At 50.2% G+C, this 15,755-nt stretch overlaps 2 protein-coding genes across 9 annotated transcripts; one reads left to right on the forward strand and one right to left on the reverse strand.

The window, feature by feature from the left end:
- The first annotated feature begins 16 nt into the window (after window positions 1-16).
- LOC122383708 (splicing factor 3B subunit 6-like) lies at window positions 17-3,540 on the forward strand. Its single transcript, XM_043370408.1, has 4 exons — window positions 17-222; window positions 2,001-2,119; window positions 2,744-2,873; window positions 3,246-3,540. Exons 1-4 carry the CDS (start codon window positions 193-195, stop codon window positions 3,336-3,338), a joined length of 372 nt encoding a protein of 123 aa, XP_043226343.1. The 5' UTR covers window positions 17-192; the 3' UTR covers window positions 3,339-3,540.
- On the reverse strand, window positions 3,532-15,721 carry LOC122383707 (solute carrier family 35 member F2-like). 8 transcript variants are annotated; one of them, XM_043370399.1, is made up of 11 exons: window positions 15,689-15,721; window positions 13,994-14,146; window positions 8,845-8,954; window positions 8,378-8,571; window positions 7,852-8,011; window positions 7,340-7,496; window positions 6,828-7,038; window positions 6,309-6,412; window positions 5,782-5,891; window positions 5,180-5,535; window positions 3,532-4,766 (listed from the first exon to the last, which is right to left on the reverse strand). In XM_043370399.1, the coding sequence occupies exons 2-11, from the start codon at window positions 14,122-14,124 to the stop codon at window positions 4,719-4,721; spliced, it is 1,581 nt and encodes a 526-aa protein (XP_043226334.1). In that variant the 5' UTR covers window positions 14,125-14,146; window positions 15,689-15,721; the 3' UTR covers window positions 3,532-4,718. The 8 variants fall into 8 exon arrangements, with proteins under 8 accessions (XP_043226334.1, XP_043226342.1, XP_043226340.1 ...); XM_043370407.1 differs by lacking the exon at window positions 15,689-15,721 and adding an exon at window positions 15,565-15,587 and having other exon boundaries at window positions 13,994-14,194; XM_043370405.1 differs by lacking the exon at window positions 15,689-15,721 and adding an exon at window positions 15,456-15,587 and having other exon boundaries at window positions 13,994-14,194.
- Window positions 15,722-15,755: the final 34 nt, after the last annotated feature.

The following is a 15,755-nucleotide window of genomic DNA, read 5'->3' on the forward strand; positions in this document are numbered from 1 at the left end:
CTGAACAGATAGTTTGGCAGTGCCTGCATACACGTATAATTTACGCATGCAACGTTTTCATTTTGTAGATCAAGATAAGTGGTTATTCATTGAATTTACGGAATAACGTGGACCAAGAAAAGGGAGGCGTAATTAAGTCAAATATTTACACTGCATATTTCTTAACTTGTTTGTACTGATACTACACCAATCATGGCTATGGCCCTGCAACGAAAAACAAATGTAAGTATAAATTCCGAGCTCTTAATTAGTTACCGTAAACCGGGGTGACAATGATACCCGGGGTGACTTTGATCATAGACCAATTTCGGGCCTCAAATGAGCATTTAGCTGCTGTGAACTGTATTTTCTATGCCAATGGTTAAATAAAGCTACGAAGCATTATAGCAGACACTTTGGGTCCCAGTTAGAATAATCATGTTCATGTCACAGCTTGTTTTTTTGTTGTCATTGGCATGAAGTATAAATTCGCTAGCATCTCCAGCAAAAATAATGGTAAAGATGAGAAAGACCCAGATAAAGAAAGAGAAAGGAAAGGCTTAGATACTGATGATGGAGGATAAGCATTGAGCTGCTCTATCTGAGTGGTAATTGGAGCGTCAATGGGAAGTGAAAAAGACAATCAACTGGGAGGGGCATTAGCAGTGTGGCAAGTGGTCCCACAGCCACCAGCAGACAAAGTGTGATGTAGAACAGGTAGCCTGTGGCTTAGGACATCTGTGATTGTTACTTTATCTTGAAGTCAGAGGTTAAAGTAGCTAATTTTGCTGCTTATAGCTCTGTAATGTGAGTTTAGACCCGGAGCATGCAACTTTATTTTAATTCCTCAATGATTCATAGTTTTACTGTAAAATGTGTGAGTTTTTGTCAAGCAAAGCCTTTGATTTTATTCAAAACATGTAAGTTTATCACACAAGCCCCTTCTGAGGGCTCCTATGGCACACATAAGGTGATTTTAATGTAGTGATCATAGTCACCCCGACCTCTGGGTGAGAATGATCAATTTTTTGGTAAAAAAATAAAATATTTATGATAAATTTCAAGACATTTATTTTACTCAGTTAGATAGAGATTGTCCAATTGGTATGATGAAACAGTTTCCAGAGTGAAGTCTCAAGTGATATACAAGATATTGTACCAAACTGGTCAAAAGTGATACAAAGTCACCCCGGTTTACGGTATCCACAATGTTTTTACTTTTTGCTAGTTTGCCTGTTTTCTTATTATCTTTTAAAGTGCATTTAATTTTAATTTGACATGTGGTTTTATGGGAAATATGTTTATCTCCCTGTGACTGCTGCTTAATTTACATATGATTTTAGCTTTGTTGACGTTAGATTGGGAAAAGTTAGTTATTGTCTAGATATTCACCTGGCAGCTACGCGCCCTAATCCAACAAGAACAAGATGTTAAGATATTCGGCATAATGTGCAGATGGTGCCAAAGTTTCAGTGCAGCGTCTGGTATAGCTCTGCATCAAAATTTTGCGCATGGTTGGACAAAGCTGGCTTGGTGACACAAGCATTTTGCACATCCTAGCTACTGGAGGAATTTGCAAAATGAAAACATGAAAAAGGAGAAAAGAGACTAATTTAGCATGGAAATGTGAGACTAGACCTGAATACTTGCATTGTAAGACATCAATAACCTCACTGCTGACAAGCTTGGCACGATGTGCATCATAATTGTTTTCTAGGTTGTATTATGTAAGGCTAGGTTAGATAGGTTAGGTAAAGCTAGGTCAGGAGTAGGCCAGACTAGGTCAGGTTAGGTAAGGGTTTGTTACCAATGTTGCTTGTTTCACAATTGTGACGATCTGTGGTACCTATGTAATAAGTTGTTCTCTTTTTCATACCATTATGTGGAAATTATTGTACTCTTTGGAGAAAAGTGACTGTTTTGACAATTTTGCAAGGAGAAATAACTGGCCTACTGGATGTGCAATGTGCATAACTGTGCTGACCTTTGATTAATGAACATGTTGTACTCCTGCTGCACAGGTGCGTCTGCCGCCTGAAGTGAACAGGGTCCTCTATGTCAGAAACCTGCCCTACAAGATCACTGCTGAGGAGATGTACGACATCTTTGGCAAGTTTGGTGCCATCAGACAGATCAGAGTGTAAGTCATTACTACTTTAATAGTTGTTGTGTTTAATGATATCTTTGGGATAGGTGCTGTTCTGGGAAAAGTGAGGTAAAAGTAACATTTGAAAAGAAAGCATAAATCAGAAATGATTTCATGTGAGTCAACACATGGCTGTTCCAAAAGAAATGCATTAATTTTTTTTTCTACTCAGAATGTTCAATGTTGAAGACCTCCTAAGACAGGAGTGGCAGCTGGTTACAGCCATCCCAGTAGCAGGAGGGCATGCATGTCGCATGCTCTCCTGCTGGGCCTTTGATGGGCCTTTGATGGGCCATTCACCCTGACAGCTAGTCTATAGTTTGTATCATACAGTCATCCAGTGAGCCAGTACAGCCACAGGGTTTTTTATTACCATGGTAGCCTGGATATTGCATCTCTCACATGCATTTCTCACTTATCTGCACCAATTTGTTTGCATCAGTCAATATGTCACATCATCTGAGCACAATGCCACTGTGTCAAAATCGTAGTTACATCACATGTTCGTCATAGTCTGTCACGTCACGCGATATTCTGTCATCCACATGCTATTACTGCGCGTGCTCTGCCCACCCCGTTTGACCGGCTCTGTGTGACTCCTCCCCGTTTGACCGGCAGCGGTAACACTCCGGAGACACGAGGCACGGCATTCGTCGTCTACGAGGATATCTTTGACGCCAAGAACGCGTGCGACCACCTGTCCGGCTTCAACGTCTGTAACCGGTACCTGGTGGTGCTCTATTATCAGGTGGGTGACCAGCAGCGGCCGCGCGGCGGCATTTGTGGCGTGTGACGGGTTGGGGTGGGTCGGACATGTCCGATATGGGCCACGTGTGATTTTGTTTGTTTATTTAATGATGGGATCGTGGTTAAGTCTTGTGTACCAATAATTTTGATTTTTATGTTGAACCGACGGCTGGTCGTATACTGAATTCGAAGTCGTTATGAAGTGTGAAGGAAAGCATGACAGTGATGGAAACACTGTTGTCAACCAGACGCACCTACATAGTTTGCTTCCTTATGCGGTCGCTCACAGTCTCACTGATCAGTCTGCTTCAGGCGTCCTATCAGCTATGGTTTCCATTGTTCCGCGATTCTAAACCGGGCCAACCTTTTCCAGCCGAACAAGGCCTTCAAGAAGCTGGACGCTGACAAAAAGAAGGAGGAGCTGGACAAGATGAAGGCCAAGTACAATTTGAACGAGGAGAAGTGACCGCTCCTGCTGCTGGGTGGGGGTTACTGGGAATTGTCTCGCTGCTCGCCGGAGCAGTGTGTAATCATGTTCGCCGTGTACATTTTGTCGCAAACGTCATGTCCGTGAGGCGACGTTCTTCCGACGTCGTACGTAACGCATCGTTTCATGTCGGACAGTATCTCACCTCAGACGTGATCTGTAATACATCATCGATCGAGGACACCTTTATTAAAGCTCTTAAAAAAACGGGATGAGAGTCCGGCCGCCGGTAGTGCGGCGGCCGGGATGAAATGACACTACATGGAACGGGCTGCGCTCGGAACACGTCTGACGCGCGCTGACGGCGGCGCGCGCCGGTGCCGACAGAGCGCCGATTGTCGCCGGAGCCCACTACAGTGCCGCCCAGCCGGCTACAACGCAACGGCGACTAGGATGAGGGGGCGGCCGGCCGGCCGGCGCCCGCTACTATGTACAGGGAGAGAGGGCGGCGCGGGTACGGACCGCAGCGGCCCGTGAATAAACGCCGCCTCGTTGTTCCCTTGATAACGCGTGTAGTGCGCGAGCATTAGGACTGACCACGACACGGTCAGCGGCAGACGCTCCGCCGCGCGCGGGTGCTGCTACAATTATGGCACGTGCGAGCTCTCCTGTGCTGACTACTCTGCATCCACTCACTACCGGGCGACGACGCTGCCCGCCTACACGTCACACACTACCCTCTCAGTCCCGACACGCTAGCCGCCGCCCGTCCCCCGCGAGTACAGGAGGTTCCGCGCGGCGGCGGCAGTGAGCAGCACCGTGGCGCCCCGGGAGCGGCCCAGGCCCCGGCGGACCGGGACCCGACACACACGGAGCCCCCGGCGCGAAACATTTCACACGGCGAGAGGTGGATCGCAAAGGGGGGGGGGGGGGTAACTGGAAAAGCGGCGAGATCTTTCAATGAAAGGAGCCTCAAAGAAGGGGCCAATACACCCTGAGTATAAATAAAGATGAAAATCATTGAGCACATGTGCGCTAGATATACGAAGAACCCGTGTTACACAATAAACAGCCTGTCCCGACCAGTGGATATCACTGCGATATTATAATCCCCCTCCAAATAATCACCATACGTCATTGCCTATAAACTGTAAACAGTAAACACCACATCAAATGCCTGCCACACAATCAAACAAATCAGGTACGAAAGGAATGCGGCCCAACCCCAGCAATGTTTGTCCACACGATAAACACGACAGAAAGAAATGACATGTCCACTAAGCTCTGCTACCCTGTAGGAGCGTTGTCGGTGACGCCGTCAGTGGCCGCCAGGGGCGCTGACGTCGCGCTGCGGTCCCTCGACACTGGGCAGACAGGTGCTCCGGTCCTTCAGCACTGGCCGGGGTGCTTCAGTCTCCCTCAGCACTGGACGTCCTCCAGCCCGGGGGACGAGTCGCCGCCGGGGGACTGTCGGCAGAGCACACCGGTCAGCACGCCGGAATAGGCAATCGGCGGTCTCAGGCACGGTAGCGTTCTTAAGGCTATCGCCGCAGTCACATGACACCTAGCGGTCATCTTTAGGTTACAGACCTAAAGATTTTCAAATATTTTCAAAAGATTACCTAGGTATTTTCAATCATTGCGTCGCACAGAACTTGTTTTACGGAGGAGAGCGTACACTTTATAAAATCTACACCAGACCCAGGCATCATTAACCCCTCCCCACGCTGAGGCCTCTCGATAGGCCAGTTCCAAGTCTCCACACATCCTAGTCCCTGACACCTTCCTCTGCCCCCGCACTAATTTAACTCTCATGTCCCCTCCCCTGACCTGACACTGTCCCCTGACCTCCCCCTCACGTCCCCCGTCCGTCTACTGACCGGGCTGCCGGCCGGGTTGACGTGTAGCGACTGGCGCGGCGGCCGGCGCAGCTGCGTCTCCAGCGACTTGGACGTCTTGAGGATGCCCTCGGGCCGGTACTGGGGCACCGGGTGCGGGTGCGCGCTGAACGTGGTGAACTGCTCCAGCGTGCGGTCCTCGGTGGTAGACTCCATCGGGAAGTTGGGCGAGTACTCGGCGGCCCAGTGGACGCGCGCGCCGCCGTGCGAGCGCTCCAGCGTGCGGTACGGCCGGTCGGCGGCCGCCTCGCGGCGCGACGGTCGGCCCAGCGTGTTGTACGGCCGGTCCGGGATGCTGCGAGAGCGCGGCAGACTGTGCATGTCGCGCACCAGCGTCCCTGCAGAGGGAGGGGGGGGGGGGGTCAGACGGGGGTCGGACACGAAACTTTGTCGCTTTCCCCTCTCACTAATCTCTACCTCTCTCCTGCTCTCTTCCCTCTGCCTCCCTCCCACTATCTGTCTACCTTTTGCTTGCCCACTCTCCCTTCCCCTTGCCCAGGTGAGGGTGAAAGGAGTACTATTCACTAAGAGGGGACCCCCCCCCTCTCTCTCTCTCTCTCTCTCTCTCTCTCTCTCTCTCTCACCGTAGGATGGGACGCTGGAGACGTCGGAGACTGAGCGCGGCAGCTCGTTGACAGATGTGTTGGGCGTGTTTAGCTCCACGTCAGCGCTCGCGGAGCCCTGAGACATCTCCCTGCCCAGGCGAATCATACACACTCAGGTCAGGGTCAGACACAGGTCAGGGTGGGTCACAGTCACAGGTCAGGGTGGGGTCACAGACACAGGTCAGGGCAGGGTCAATGACACAGGTCAGGGCAGGGTCACTGACACAGGTCAAGGCGGGGGCGGGTCATAGCGGGTCACAAGACACATGTCGGAGCGGAATGTGAGTGAAAGTCAATGGGCAGCTCTCAACAATAAAACTGATATTCAGCTAATGAATGTTCACAATGAGAATCCTTGAACCCTAATTGAACAGCCAAATCATCAATTGTTTCAGTTCCCTCTTTTACCCTACATTAACGAGCCAAATAGAGAATCCCGCTTTGTAATTCTGCTCACCGTCTAACATGTCACCCTCTCCCCTCTTCCCTTCCCTCAGCCCTCTCACCTGTACGGCCGGTCTCCCCGAGTGGGGATCGGAGTCGGCTTGGACGAGTATACCACGATGCCACAAATGACTAGGAAGAACGACAGGAAGTACAGTACGTGGAACTGCAGAGAGAAAGAGAGAAATGGGGGAAGGGGTTATTGTCAAGGGGTAGCCGCCGGGTAGAGGTGCATTTGGGCCGGCGCCCAATGCAGACCGTGGAACTTTCTCTGTTGTAAGAAAGCAGATACTCTTCACCCTACTCTATCCTATTAACCCATCACTGTCCCACGCAGTTGCTGTCGTACCATGCTACAATCGAGGGTGGCGCTGAATCGCGTCCCACCTTGCACAGCTTGTTGTTGGTGTTCCCCTCAGGGCCGGCTGGGGCCGGCCTTGCACAGCTCGCCCGTCCTCGCAGCTAGCCCTGCCACTCAAATCTGTCTCGTCGGACCCAAAGCCTCTGTTCCTGTCTCACATATGTCCCATTTTGCACCGTATCTGCCCCTCCCCAGGCCTCAGTCCGTCAGCGCGTCTCACCTTGAAATGGAAGAGCAATATGCCGGCGATGAGCGAGAAGAAGTCTGAGGTGAGCAGCGACAGGTTGACGCTGGTGGCGCTGGTCACCCGCACCACCACCGGCATCATCACGTAGAATGTGAACTGGGCCAGCGAGAAGCCGGCCAGCAGGGCGGCCACGCGCCAGTCGCTCCAGTCCACGCCCATCACCTCGTCTCGCTCCAGCACCGCCCTGGAGACGACGGGACAGGGAGTCAGGGCACCCGCGCGGGACGGGTCAGCGTGCTGGGAACGAGGAGCGGGTACATCAACGTGCTGAGCGGTAGGTTAACAAAGAGGGCCAGAACACTTGGTGGAATCGAGATCTGACATAAAATGCAATTTGTGACGAGTGATACAAATAACTAACGTACTGATGGGCGGCAGGCCGTCCTGGCTAGCTGCCCGTAAAACTACCAGTCAACGTCACAGGCACATCACACCCACCTGTGAGCCCACAGTCACAGTCACATCTCTAGAGCCAGGCCACTCACAGTTGTACGCCGTTGATGACGCTGCCGAACAGTCCCATCATGCCGAGGAACTCGACAATGTTGAAGTTTTTGACGACAAACTCCTGTCCGACGTTGGAGATGCCGTACAGTGTGGCGCCGCCCAGGCAGAGCATGTCACCCACCAGCCGGTCCTGGCCTGCAGGGCGCGGGAGGGAAGGGAAACGTCAGGGGAGGGGAGGGAAGCGTCAGTTCCGGGGGCGGGATCAGTCAGGCGGGAGAGATCAGTCCAAAGGGAGGGCTGCAAATATTTGGCAAATATAATGACACAGATGGATAGACCAGCAGGTGGTTAGACCAGATCAATCACCATGAGTGTTCTAGTATAGAATCCAGACCAGACAGCCCACACCAGCCAGCACACATAGACAAGGCCAGACAGCCCAGACACAGCAGAGAGCCCAGACAGACCAGACAGCGTCTCTCACCTCCGACTGAGCCGCGGCCCTCCTCAATGTCGGCCCACACCAGACAGCCCAGACAGGGTCTCTCACCTCCGACCGAGCCGCGGCCTTCCTCAATGTCGGCCCACACCAGACAGCCGACGCCCACCAGGCAGATGCTGACGCCGATGATGTGTAGCAGCTTGTACCGCACCTTCAGGAAGATCCACGACATGGCCAGCACCGTGGGGATGGCGAAACAGTCCAGCAGCTGCGCGAAGGGGCGGACGCGGTCAGTACCTCAGAGGAGTCGAGGCGTGGTTACTGGTTTGCGCTCTAGGAAATGACGGCATGGCTAGCAACGACATTGTGCTGATCATATCCTTACACTCTGCACAGTGCAAAACATCTCATCTTGCAAGAATATTGCAAATACGAAATAATGCAAATACGAAATATCCAAATATCTTTTTGTGAGATCAGAACAAAAGATTTCTTGTTAGGCATGCGAATCGCTTTTATACAACGCTGAACAAAACAAAAAATCACATTTTTGTTTGCCGTCCAGCTATCATCCGGCACAGCTCACAGCCCCGGCCCCCACTGAAGGGTCGTTTCCGACTGTGCGAAAGCTCACCGTGATGCTGGTGAGGGTAGTGTAGTTGTAGGCCTTCACCACCAGGTAGTTGGCCTCCACGTCGAACGCAGCCAGGATGACGTACTTCCAGCCGCGCCGGCGCAGCACCACCGCGATACCCTCGTCGCCGGAGCGCAGCGCCAGCCAGGTGGTAAACAGCAGGCAGAGCAGAACGTAGTTGGCGAACGTCTGGGCTAGAAGGCGAGGGGAGGTTTAAGCAGCGGGTAAAACAGCGCAGTCGTGTGGGCTGTAAGGAACAGAGAGGGGAGATTTGAACAGGGGACTAACACACACAAACGTCTGGGCTGTGCCGTTCATACAGGGAGGAGACGTCTCGACACAGCACCAGCGTCAGGGCTGTTTCGCACAATAAAGGGAAAAAGCGATTTCAAGACCGGTTCGTCGGAGTTTGGGCGCATGTGGGTGGGGGAGGGGTATGATATGCACTCGCCAGTACCGACCCGTACCTGTGGGTATGCTGACATTGTACTCTTCGGTGAGGAGCTGACTGGTGACTCCGGTGCACATGTTTAGTACGGACAGCAGCTGGCCCAGGAAGATGGCCCGCCATACTGACCTGCCGGGGAGCGGGGCGTGGGCTCAGTACACAGTAGGTAACGGGCACAGTCACACCCTGCCCCGGTCACACTCGCCATACCGACCCGACGGGGAGCGGTACACCAAGCAGTCACACACTGACCGCCATACCGAACAGCCCGGGACGCGGAGTCAAAAGCGGAAACACTGCCAAACATCAATAGCCATGCCGACCTACGGGAACTTCGGCACGGGTCAGATCGGACACACCCTGCCAGGCATCAGAGGGGTTACCGCCGAGCAACCACAGCGACTCATGGTCAGAGGATGTCAGGAGCGTCTGCCATAGTTACGGTGCTGTTAATTCGGATAAGCCTGGAACTGTCTGAGCCTTTTGTATTACTTCCTGTGCCCGGCGAGGCCTGGGGACGTTCAAGCGTCCGTAAAGTAAGCACTCTCTTAGCAAAACTTTGAAGATAGCTCCTTAGCATGGATTCGGAGACTAGCATCGGACGTTTTAACGCCGTGCGCCTACAAAAATGCGGCCCGGAGACACTTGATACGCTCCGCTTACCACCGTCTGACCTCGGCCACAAGTGATATGCACACGCGGTGTTTCCGCCTGGAGACGATCCGCACGCGAATCAGATGGACACGCTGTGAACAAGATAGCTAGTTACGAGAAACTTGAGATGACATGGCAGGGGCCGAGGAGAAATTATATCCTGACCCCAGCCTGCTAGACGAAGACCAGCACATGCCGGTTTGAAAGTCGAGTGCTCTAATTGCCATTAGGAAATTCGTGTATAAGAGTGGTGTTGTAGGTAAGAGCAGATTAGTAAGACGAGACCATTGGCTAGAGCATTTTATCAACATTTACTACACATGGGCTTAAATAGTTGCTGATCATTTCTTTAGCTATATAAAGAAACTAAAACAATGTAGAAAAAATTGAAGGGACATGGGCTAGTCTTATCAGCAGGATCAGCGACTGCTAATGGCCTGGCCTGAATAACGGTAGAACCAAGAGCAGATCCACCGAAACTTCTGATAGAAAAATGTCATCGTCCAGACCCGTTACGTAAGTAAATACTAGAGGACTATCGATATTCGATAACCATACCAGGTTCGCCATGCCTGTACAGCTTCATACATTCCTACTAATTGACAGAACAAACAAAAAATAATAAACACGTCATCAAACACATCTTAGGTGTACATCGTTTTATACATAAATATATGATAGTTATGCCCTCAAGCATCATAAGAAAGGTTCGCTGATTATGGCAACACTTATCTGGGGTTCATAGTTCAAGAGCGGCATTCAGAATCGCAGCTACAAAGCCGCGGTCGAGAGGCTGGATAACGGATGTGAGGACGGAGAAAGGAAACAGAAGCCAGGGAAGGTTGCACGAAAGCATCCGGTTCAATTCCGAGACAGGTTGTCCCCAGTCAGTGGCACACTCTCATCTGCCGCAGCCCAAAGGGTGATTATACACTATGCAACAGTCATTTTGTTCCTGAGTAACGACCGATTTTTTTGGACTCATTGGGTCCCATTATAACCAAAATGGGCATTTGTTTTGATCTGAAAATGCTTTTCCGGTTTTCAGAGACGATTTTCGATTTTTGGCCCCGAAATTCGGTTTTTGGCCCACTGTGTCCGGTGTAATTGAGTAATCGACTCGCGGTAACTTTCATCGCCCTTCCTATGCCACAAGCTTTCGAATGATATCCGGTTTTGCATATTTGCGTGTAAAGATAACGTCATAAATCTATGTTAAAGTAAGAAAATATTGAAATTTTGTAAAAATTTGACATTTTTTTCGATTTCATTTCAAAATAGAGAAAAAACTAAAGGCCCTATCCAAATTCTGAGCCCAGTTCCTTGAAGAGCATTCAATTTCCGTTCGGAAGGTACTATTTTAGTGCATTTTATCGGTTTACTGTGGCGTCCAGATTGAGTCACTTGAAAAACGGGCCCCCAACAGATCAAGATTCTGAGCGACAGGACTGCTCAAAAGTAAGTTCCTGCGTGTGACCCGAGGTCACAAGGGGTCAACAAAATGACCTCAGTTGACCCCTCGTTGATCCTATGGCGTTAACATACGTTATCAGGTTAATGCTATGTGATATGACTTAGGATATGTGTTTAGGTTAACTCAATCTGGACCCCACAGGAATCCGATAAAATGCACTAAAAAGGTACCTTCCGAACGGAAATTGAATGCTCTTCAAGGAACTGGGCTCATAATTTGGATGGGGCCTTCAGTTTTTCCTCTATTTTGAAATGAAATCGAAGAAAATGTCAAATTTTTACAAAATTTCAATATTTTCTTACTTTAACATAGATTTATGACGTTATTTTTGCACGCAAATATGCAAAACCAGATATCATTCGAAAGCTTGTGGCATAGGAAAGGCGATGAAAGTTACCGCGAGTCGATTACTCAATTACATCGGACACCGTGGGCCAAAAACCGAATTTCGGGGCCAAAAATCGAAAATCGTCTCTGAAAACCGGAAAAGCATTTTCAGATCAAAACTAATGCCCATTTCGGTTATAATAGGACCCAATGAATAAGAAAAATTCGGTCGCTTTCCAGGAACAGAAAATTTTTCATTTTTTGTTGCATAGTGTTATGGAGCGGAGTGAGTGTAACGTTAGCTGGAGCTTCCGCTCGGTACCGGAGCCGAGTACAAGACGAGAGTCCAGTTCGAGTCCTGGTGGGCGATGGAGTCAGAGTCAGCATCTGAGTGTGAGTAGGTCCTGCGGAAACTCGTGAATGGGAGCCCAACGCCAGGCAACTACCATACCACACTCGGCGGATTACGAATCAAACGGCGAATAAACGTCGGCCTGAGACAGGGTGGGCGGGATCGTCAGCAGTTCTCAGCTTCACTGACCGACTCAGCAGTCGCTCTGTCTGTCGACTCACCCGGCGTTCGGTCCCCAAAGGCTGGAGACCACCTCCCAGGCGGTGTTCAACATGGCCTCGCTCTGCCGTTCACGATAAACCTCCGTGCCGCCACGGACTCCGTAACAGCGGAAGGGCCGTCCCTCAAACTCCGCCCGCCGACACACCCGCTGCACGAGCGCCGCTCACCGAGCCACAGGGGGCGACCGTCGCGCGACCACTCACAGACAGCGACTGCGGCGCTCGTGGCGGCCGGCCGGCTGCGGTGGACTGGTGGCCTGGCGACCGCGCGCCGCCGCCGCTCCGGTGTCCGATAAACGGGGCACGGTTGGACAGAGCTACCGCAAGGCCGGTCCGCAGCGCGCTCCACGCGATAATAAGCCAACGCAGCGCGGTCTGCAAAACACGTGCCTACTCAACTGAGCCTGATGAATGTATCAGTTAGTAGCTGGTGAACTATGACACTGTCCCAGCCAAATGACCCAGCCAGCACCGTATGTTCGACGGAAGTATCTCGTCCCGTCCGATAAGCAGCAGCTCTAGTGGACCGGACAGACCAATGACCTCCGTGCGGTGGAGCCGTGTCGGTGTCACGAGGTACGGGGGCCGGCTGGGCACAGCCCGGCGGGCCGGCTCGCCACTATCAGCTGCATGTGAAGCGGCGACGGGACAAGGACCAGGAGACACGCGAGACAGTACTATCTCGACAGGAGAGGCATTCCAAAGACTCAGCAGTCAGCACTACCCCCGCACCGGGATATTTGACACATCAAATTCCGTTCAACGCAGTGAGTGCCGAATAAAAACAGTGCCGTTCATATTACCCACGACATCTCAATAATGCGGTACGGCTCGGAGGATCCCCCGCAATATACCTACATATACATTCGGGGAGGGGGATGGGGGAGGAGTATATCAAATGGAGCATACCCAGTACCCACAGCGAGTTGAGCACGCGAGTTCCTTGCGGACGTGGACGGTCCTCACCCCTCACCCACTGTCCAGTGCCCAGTGCTCGGGATGAGCGAGGTTCGCAGGAACTGGCGCCGGTATCTGACAGTCATCGGCCTGACAAGGCAGCTCTGTGACAGTCTAACAGTTTGGCCGGGATATGGCCGCTATTCGACAGTCACTGGTCTAACGTCACTGGACAGCCAGGTGACAGTCGATCGAGAATACGTGTCCGATTTCTGACACCAGAGGGGTGTTCACGGGCACCGCACACTGCTGCGTGCGGTGCGTCCAGCAGGCGTGGGGGTAGGGGATGGGTAGGCGGTTCTGACGTCACGGCTGCGTGCGGTGGACGGTCCGCTGTGGCCAGTCCCGACCGGCCACAGCGGTCGCTGTGTGCGGTGACGGAAGGCTGACGTAGGGACGCAGTGGGCGGAGCTTCGAGGCTGTGTGCGGTCCGACCGCACACAGGGCCCGTGAACAGTCCTCAGATGACACCGGCTATGACAGGTGATTTGAGGGACAGACCGTATACGCGGTGTCCGTCACGCATCCCAGTGTCGCACCCCCGGCGCACTGCGGGCACGACGCTCTCAACGCAGCGGTTGATGGAGCCCGGGTTTGACACGCCTCAGCGCTCGATACATGAGACTAATGATGGGATATTCTGCGGTTTGTGGACCTACCGCAGCCTGGGCCCTGTTTCACCGGTGATAGCAGCACGCTGCTATCACACGTGTCAAATTGGGTTTCCATGGAAACATTAACAAACCATGCCATCGTCAATCTGTGTGATGTCATCAAATATTGCTGCTAACATCTTCACGGCCGTGCGAATGTATCAAACGCATTCAACGAGACAGCAACTCTGTTCCAAACGTAGCTATGGAAAAGCTCACGGATTGCACGAAACGTCATTAGTGTGACGTCATCACATTACGTCAGCTCGCGCAATTTGATAGAAGCGTGCTGCTATCACCGATGAAACAGGACCCTGCTGAAGTCCGCTGAGAGGGTCGGAGGCTCGGACCATATCCGGCTTTGATGGGCTCGTTACACATATACATTCGGTCAAGTTACCTAGACCTTAGATTTGAACAAATGCCCTGGATGTGTGGGTTGAGCACCTATGACACAGACATACACATTACACAACCAGTCAAGTACACGTAAAAATGATGCACTTAAAACTTGTATAAAGAGCACTTACCATCTGCTCAGCTCCTGAATGTGGCTGTTAATCTTGTCCATGACATTGTCTTGACCAGCAGGCCTGTGCACGTCAATGTTTTGAAAGTGTCGAGAGTCATGGATGCTGTGATTGCTGAGGCCATTAGACATATTGAATCAGGAGATGACTGCCCTGCTCCCGACACAAGGGGGCCATCTGAATTTTAAGTACACCTGTGACCTGAAAAGGAAAATGGCAATGCTCATGTACAAAATTACTGGCATGGTCTAGTAAATGAATTCATCACCAAGCTCCTTGGTCAATAGTGAATTAAAGGGTGCAACTGGCACTGGATTTGGGAAAATATTAAATTAAATGATCTGGGATAAAGGGCCCCGAGGAAAAGGGCATTTACCTTTTTCAAAGAGTGCCAGTGCACTAGCCCTAATGCAACAGCCACCATTTTTAAAATCAAGCTCAAATATTTGAATGGGCATTGGACAGATTGAAAGAGCTGAAGCCTATGCTAAGCAGAGCTTGTTGCAAATGCAAAGACCCCGACCTCTACTGAATGTCGTATGATTGCACAGCTATGAGGAAATGGATAATTTTGCTGTGAGAGTTTGACATGCCACTCAAAGCTGGACATGGCCTGTCCAGCTGGAATGACTCGAATGACTTCAATTGGCTGCGGATGCTCCTACCAACCCCAGACCAACTCAGTGGCCATCTTGTCAAATATCAAGCACTGGAGCCATTCAAACCCATTCTCTCAGTATGGGGATTCCAATGCTCTATCAAGTGAGCAACAGGACAGGCTCAGGCTGTATGGTGAAACAAGTAGGCAGCTGTACAATCACAGACTTTGTTAGATCAAGATAGACATCCATTATCAATAACAGTTTTGAGGTCTGGGTTTCTTTAAGATGCTTCAAATTATCAAAGCAAAAAAGTCATTGCTTAATGTCAAATGATTTTTAAACCGATAGACCACTGCAGGCCCTATTCAAGTCTCACAATTCAAATTCATGAGATAGCTGATCTGTGATCAAATAGTGCAGTGTTGGCCGTTGGGTAAATGTGAAGATGAATTCAAAGCAGCATTGTAATGACTCGAGTATTTTTCATCACTCATTGTTCCTGAAACACTAATGTTTATGTGTCCAAACTTGAACACAATAAAAAATGCAGCATCTAAAGTTTCCACAAAAATGAGCACAACAGATAAGATATCAACATTGACATTACAAAATATCACTTTGGTGACATTCGTGCTTAGCTACAATAAGTACCTAATAAGTAATTTCTATTAATATCAACGGTGTATATAAATATTAATATCTTTTTGAAGTTGCCCATAAGCGAGGTATTAATTTGATCATTTTGAATTGGATTAAACCGAACCTATAGGCAAGTGAGCAAAGAGCAGCACCACTTTAAATATACAATATTAGCCCGGCCTCTTAAATCACCCAACTATTTCAAATTTCAACTAGGGTACCTGGTATCTGAATTAACCATAAATTAAAATATTTTATAAAATAAAAAAACCTTCAGAGACTTGCATCTAAACATATATAAATCGCCTGTGTTCAATGCCTGTGTGTTACATTATAGAGTTCAGTGGTTACATATTATTTGAGCGCATCAGCCAGAAAGTTCATCTGACCGACGTCATTAGACTTTTACTTTTAAAAACAAGACCAAAGCATTTTTTGAAAGTTATGCAATCACAAATCATAAATCTTCGTTGTTTTCAAAAGCTTGATTCTGTGAATACAAATATCAATAAGTTTCACGT

The sequence above is a fragment of the Amphibalanus amphitrite genome, unplaced genomic scaffold, assembly GCF_019059575.1.
Source record: "Amphibalanus amphitrite isolate SeventyFive unplaced genomic scaffold, NRLGWU_Aamphi_draft 000170F_arrow, whole genome shotgun sequence".
NCBI lineage: Eukaryota > Metazoa > Arthropoda > Thecostraca > Balanomorpha > Balanidae > Amphibalanus > Amphibalanus amphitrite.

What these genes read in the sequence shown, in the direction of transcription:
- LOC122383708 (XM_043370408.1), top strand. Translation starts at nt 193, where the DNA reads ATGGCTATGGCCCTGCAACGAAAAACAAAT. An exon ending in GCCATCAGACAGATCAGAGT is followed by an intron (nt 2,120 to 2,743) that starts GTAAGTCATTAC and finishes TTTGACCGGCAG; the next exon opens with CGGTAACACTCCGGAGACAC. An exon ending in TGGTGGTGCTCTATTATCAG is followed by an intron (nt 2,874 to 3,245) that starts GTGGGTGACCAG and finishes AACCTTTTCCAG; the next exon opens with CCGAACAAGGCCTTCAAGAA.
- LOC122383707 (XM_043370399.1), bottom strand. Translation starts at nt 14,124, where the DNA reads ATGTCTAATGGCCTCAGCAATCACAGCATCCATGACTCTCGACACTTT. An exon ending in CAATGTCAGCATACCCACAG is followed by an intron (nt 8,572 to 8,844) that starts GTACGGGTCGGT and finishes CTCGCCTTCTAG; the next exon opens with CCCAGACGTTCGCCAACTAC. An exon ending in AGGCCGCGGCTCGGTCGGAG is followed by an intron (nt 7,497 to 7,851) that starts GTGAGAGACCCT and finishes CGCGCCCTGCAG; the next exon opens with GCCAGGACCGGCTGGTGGGT.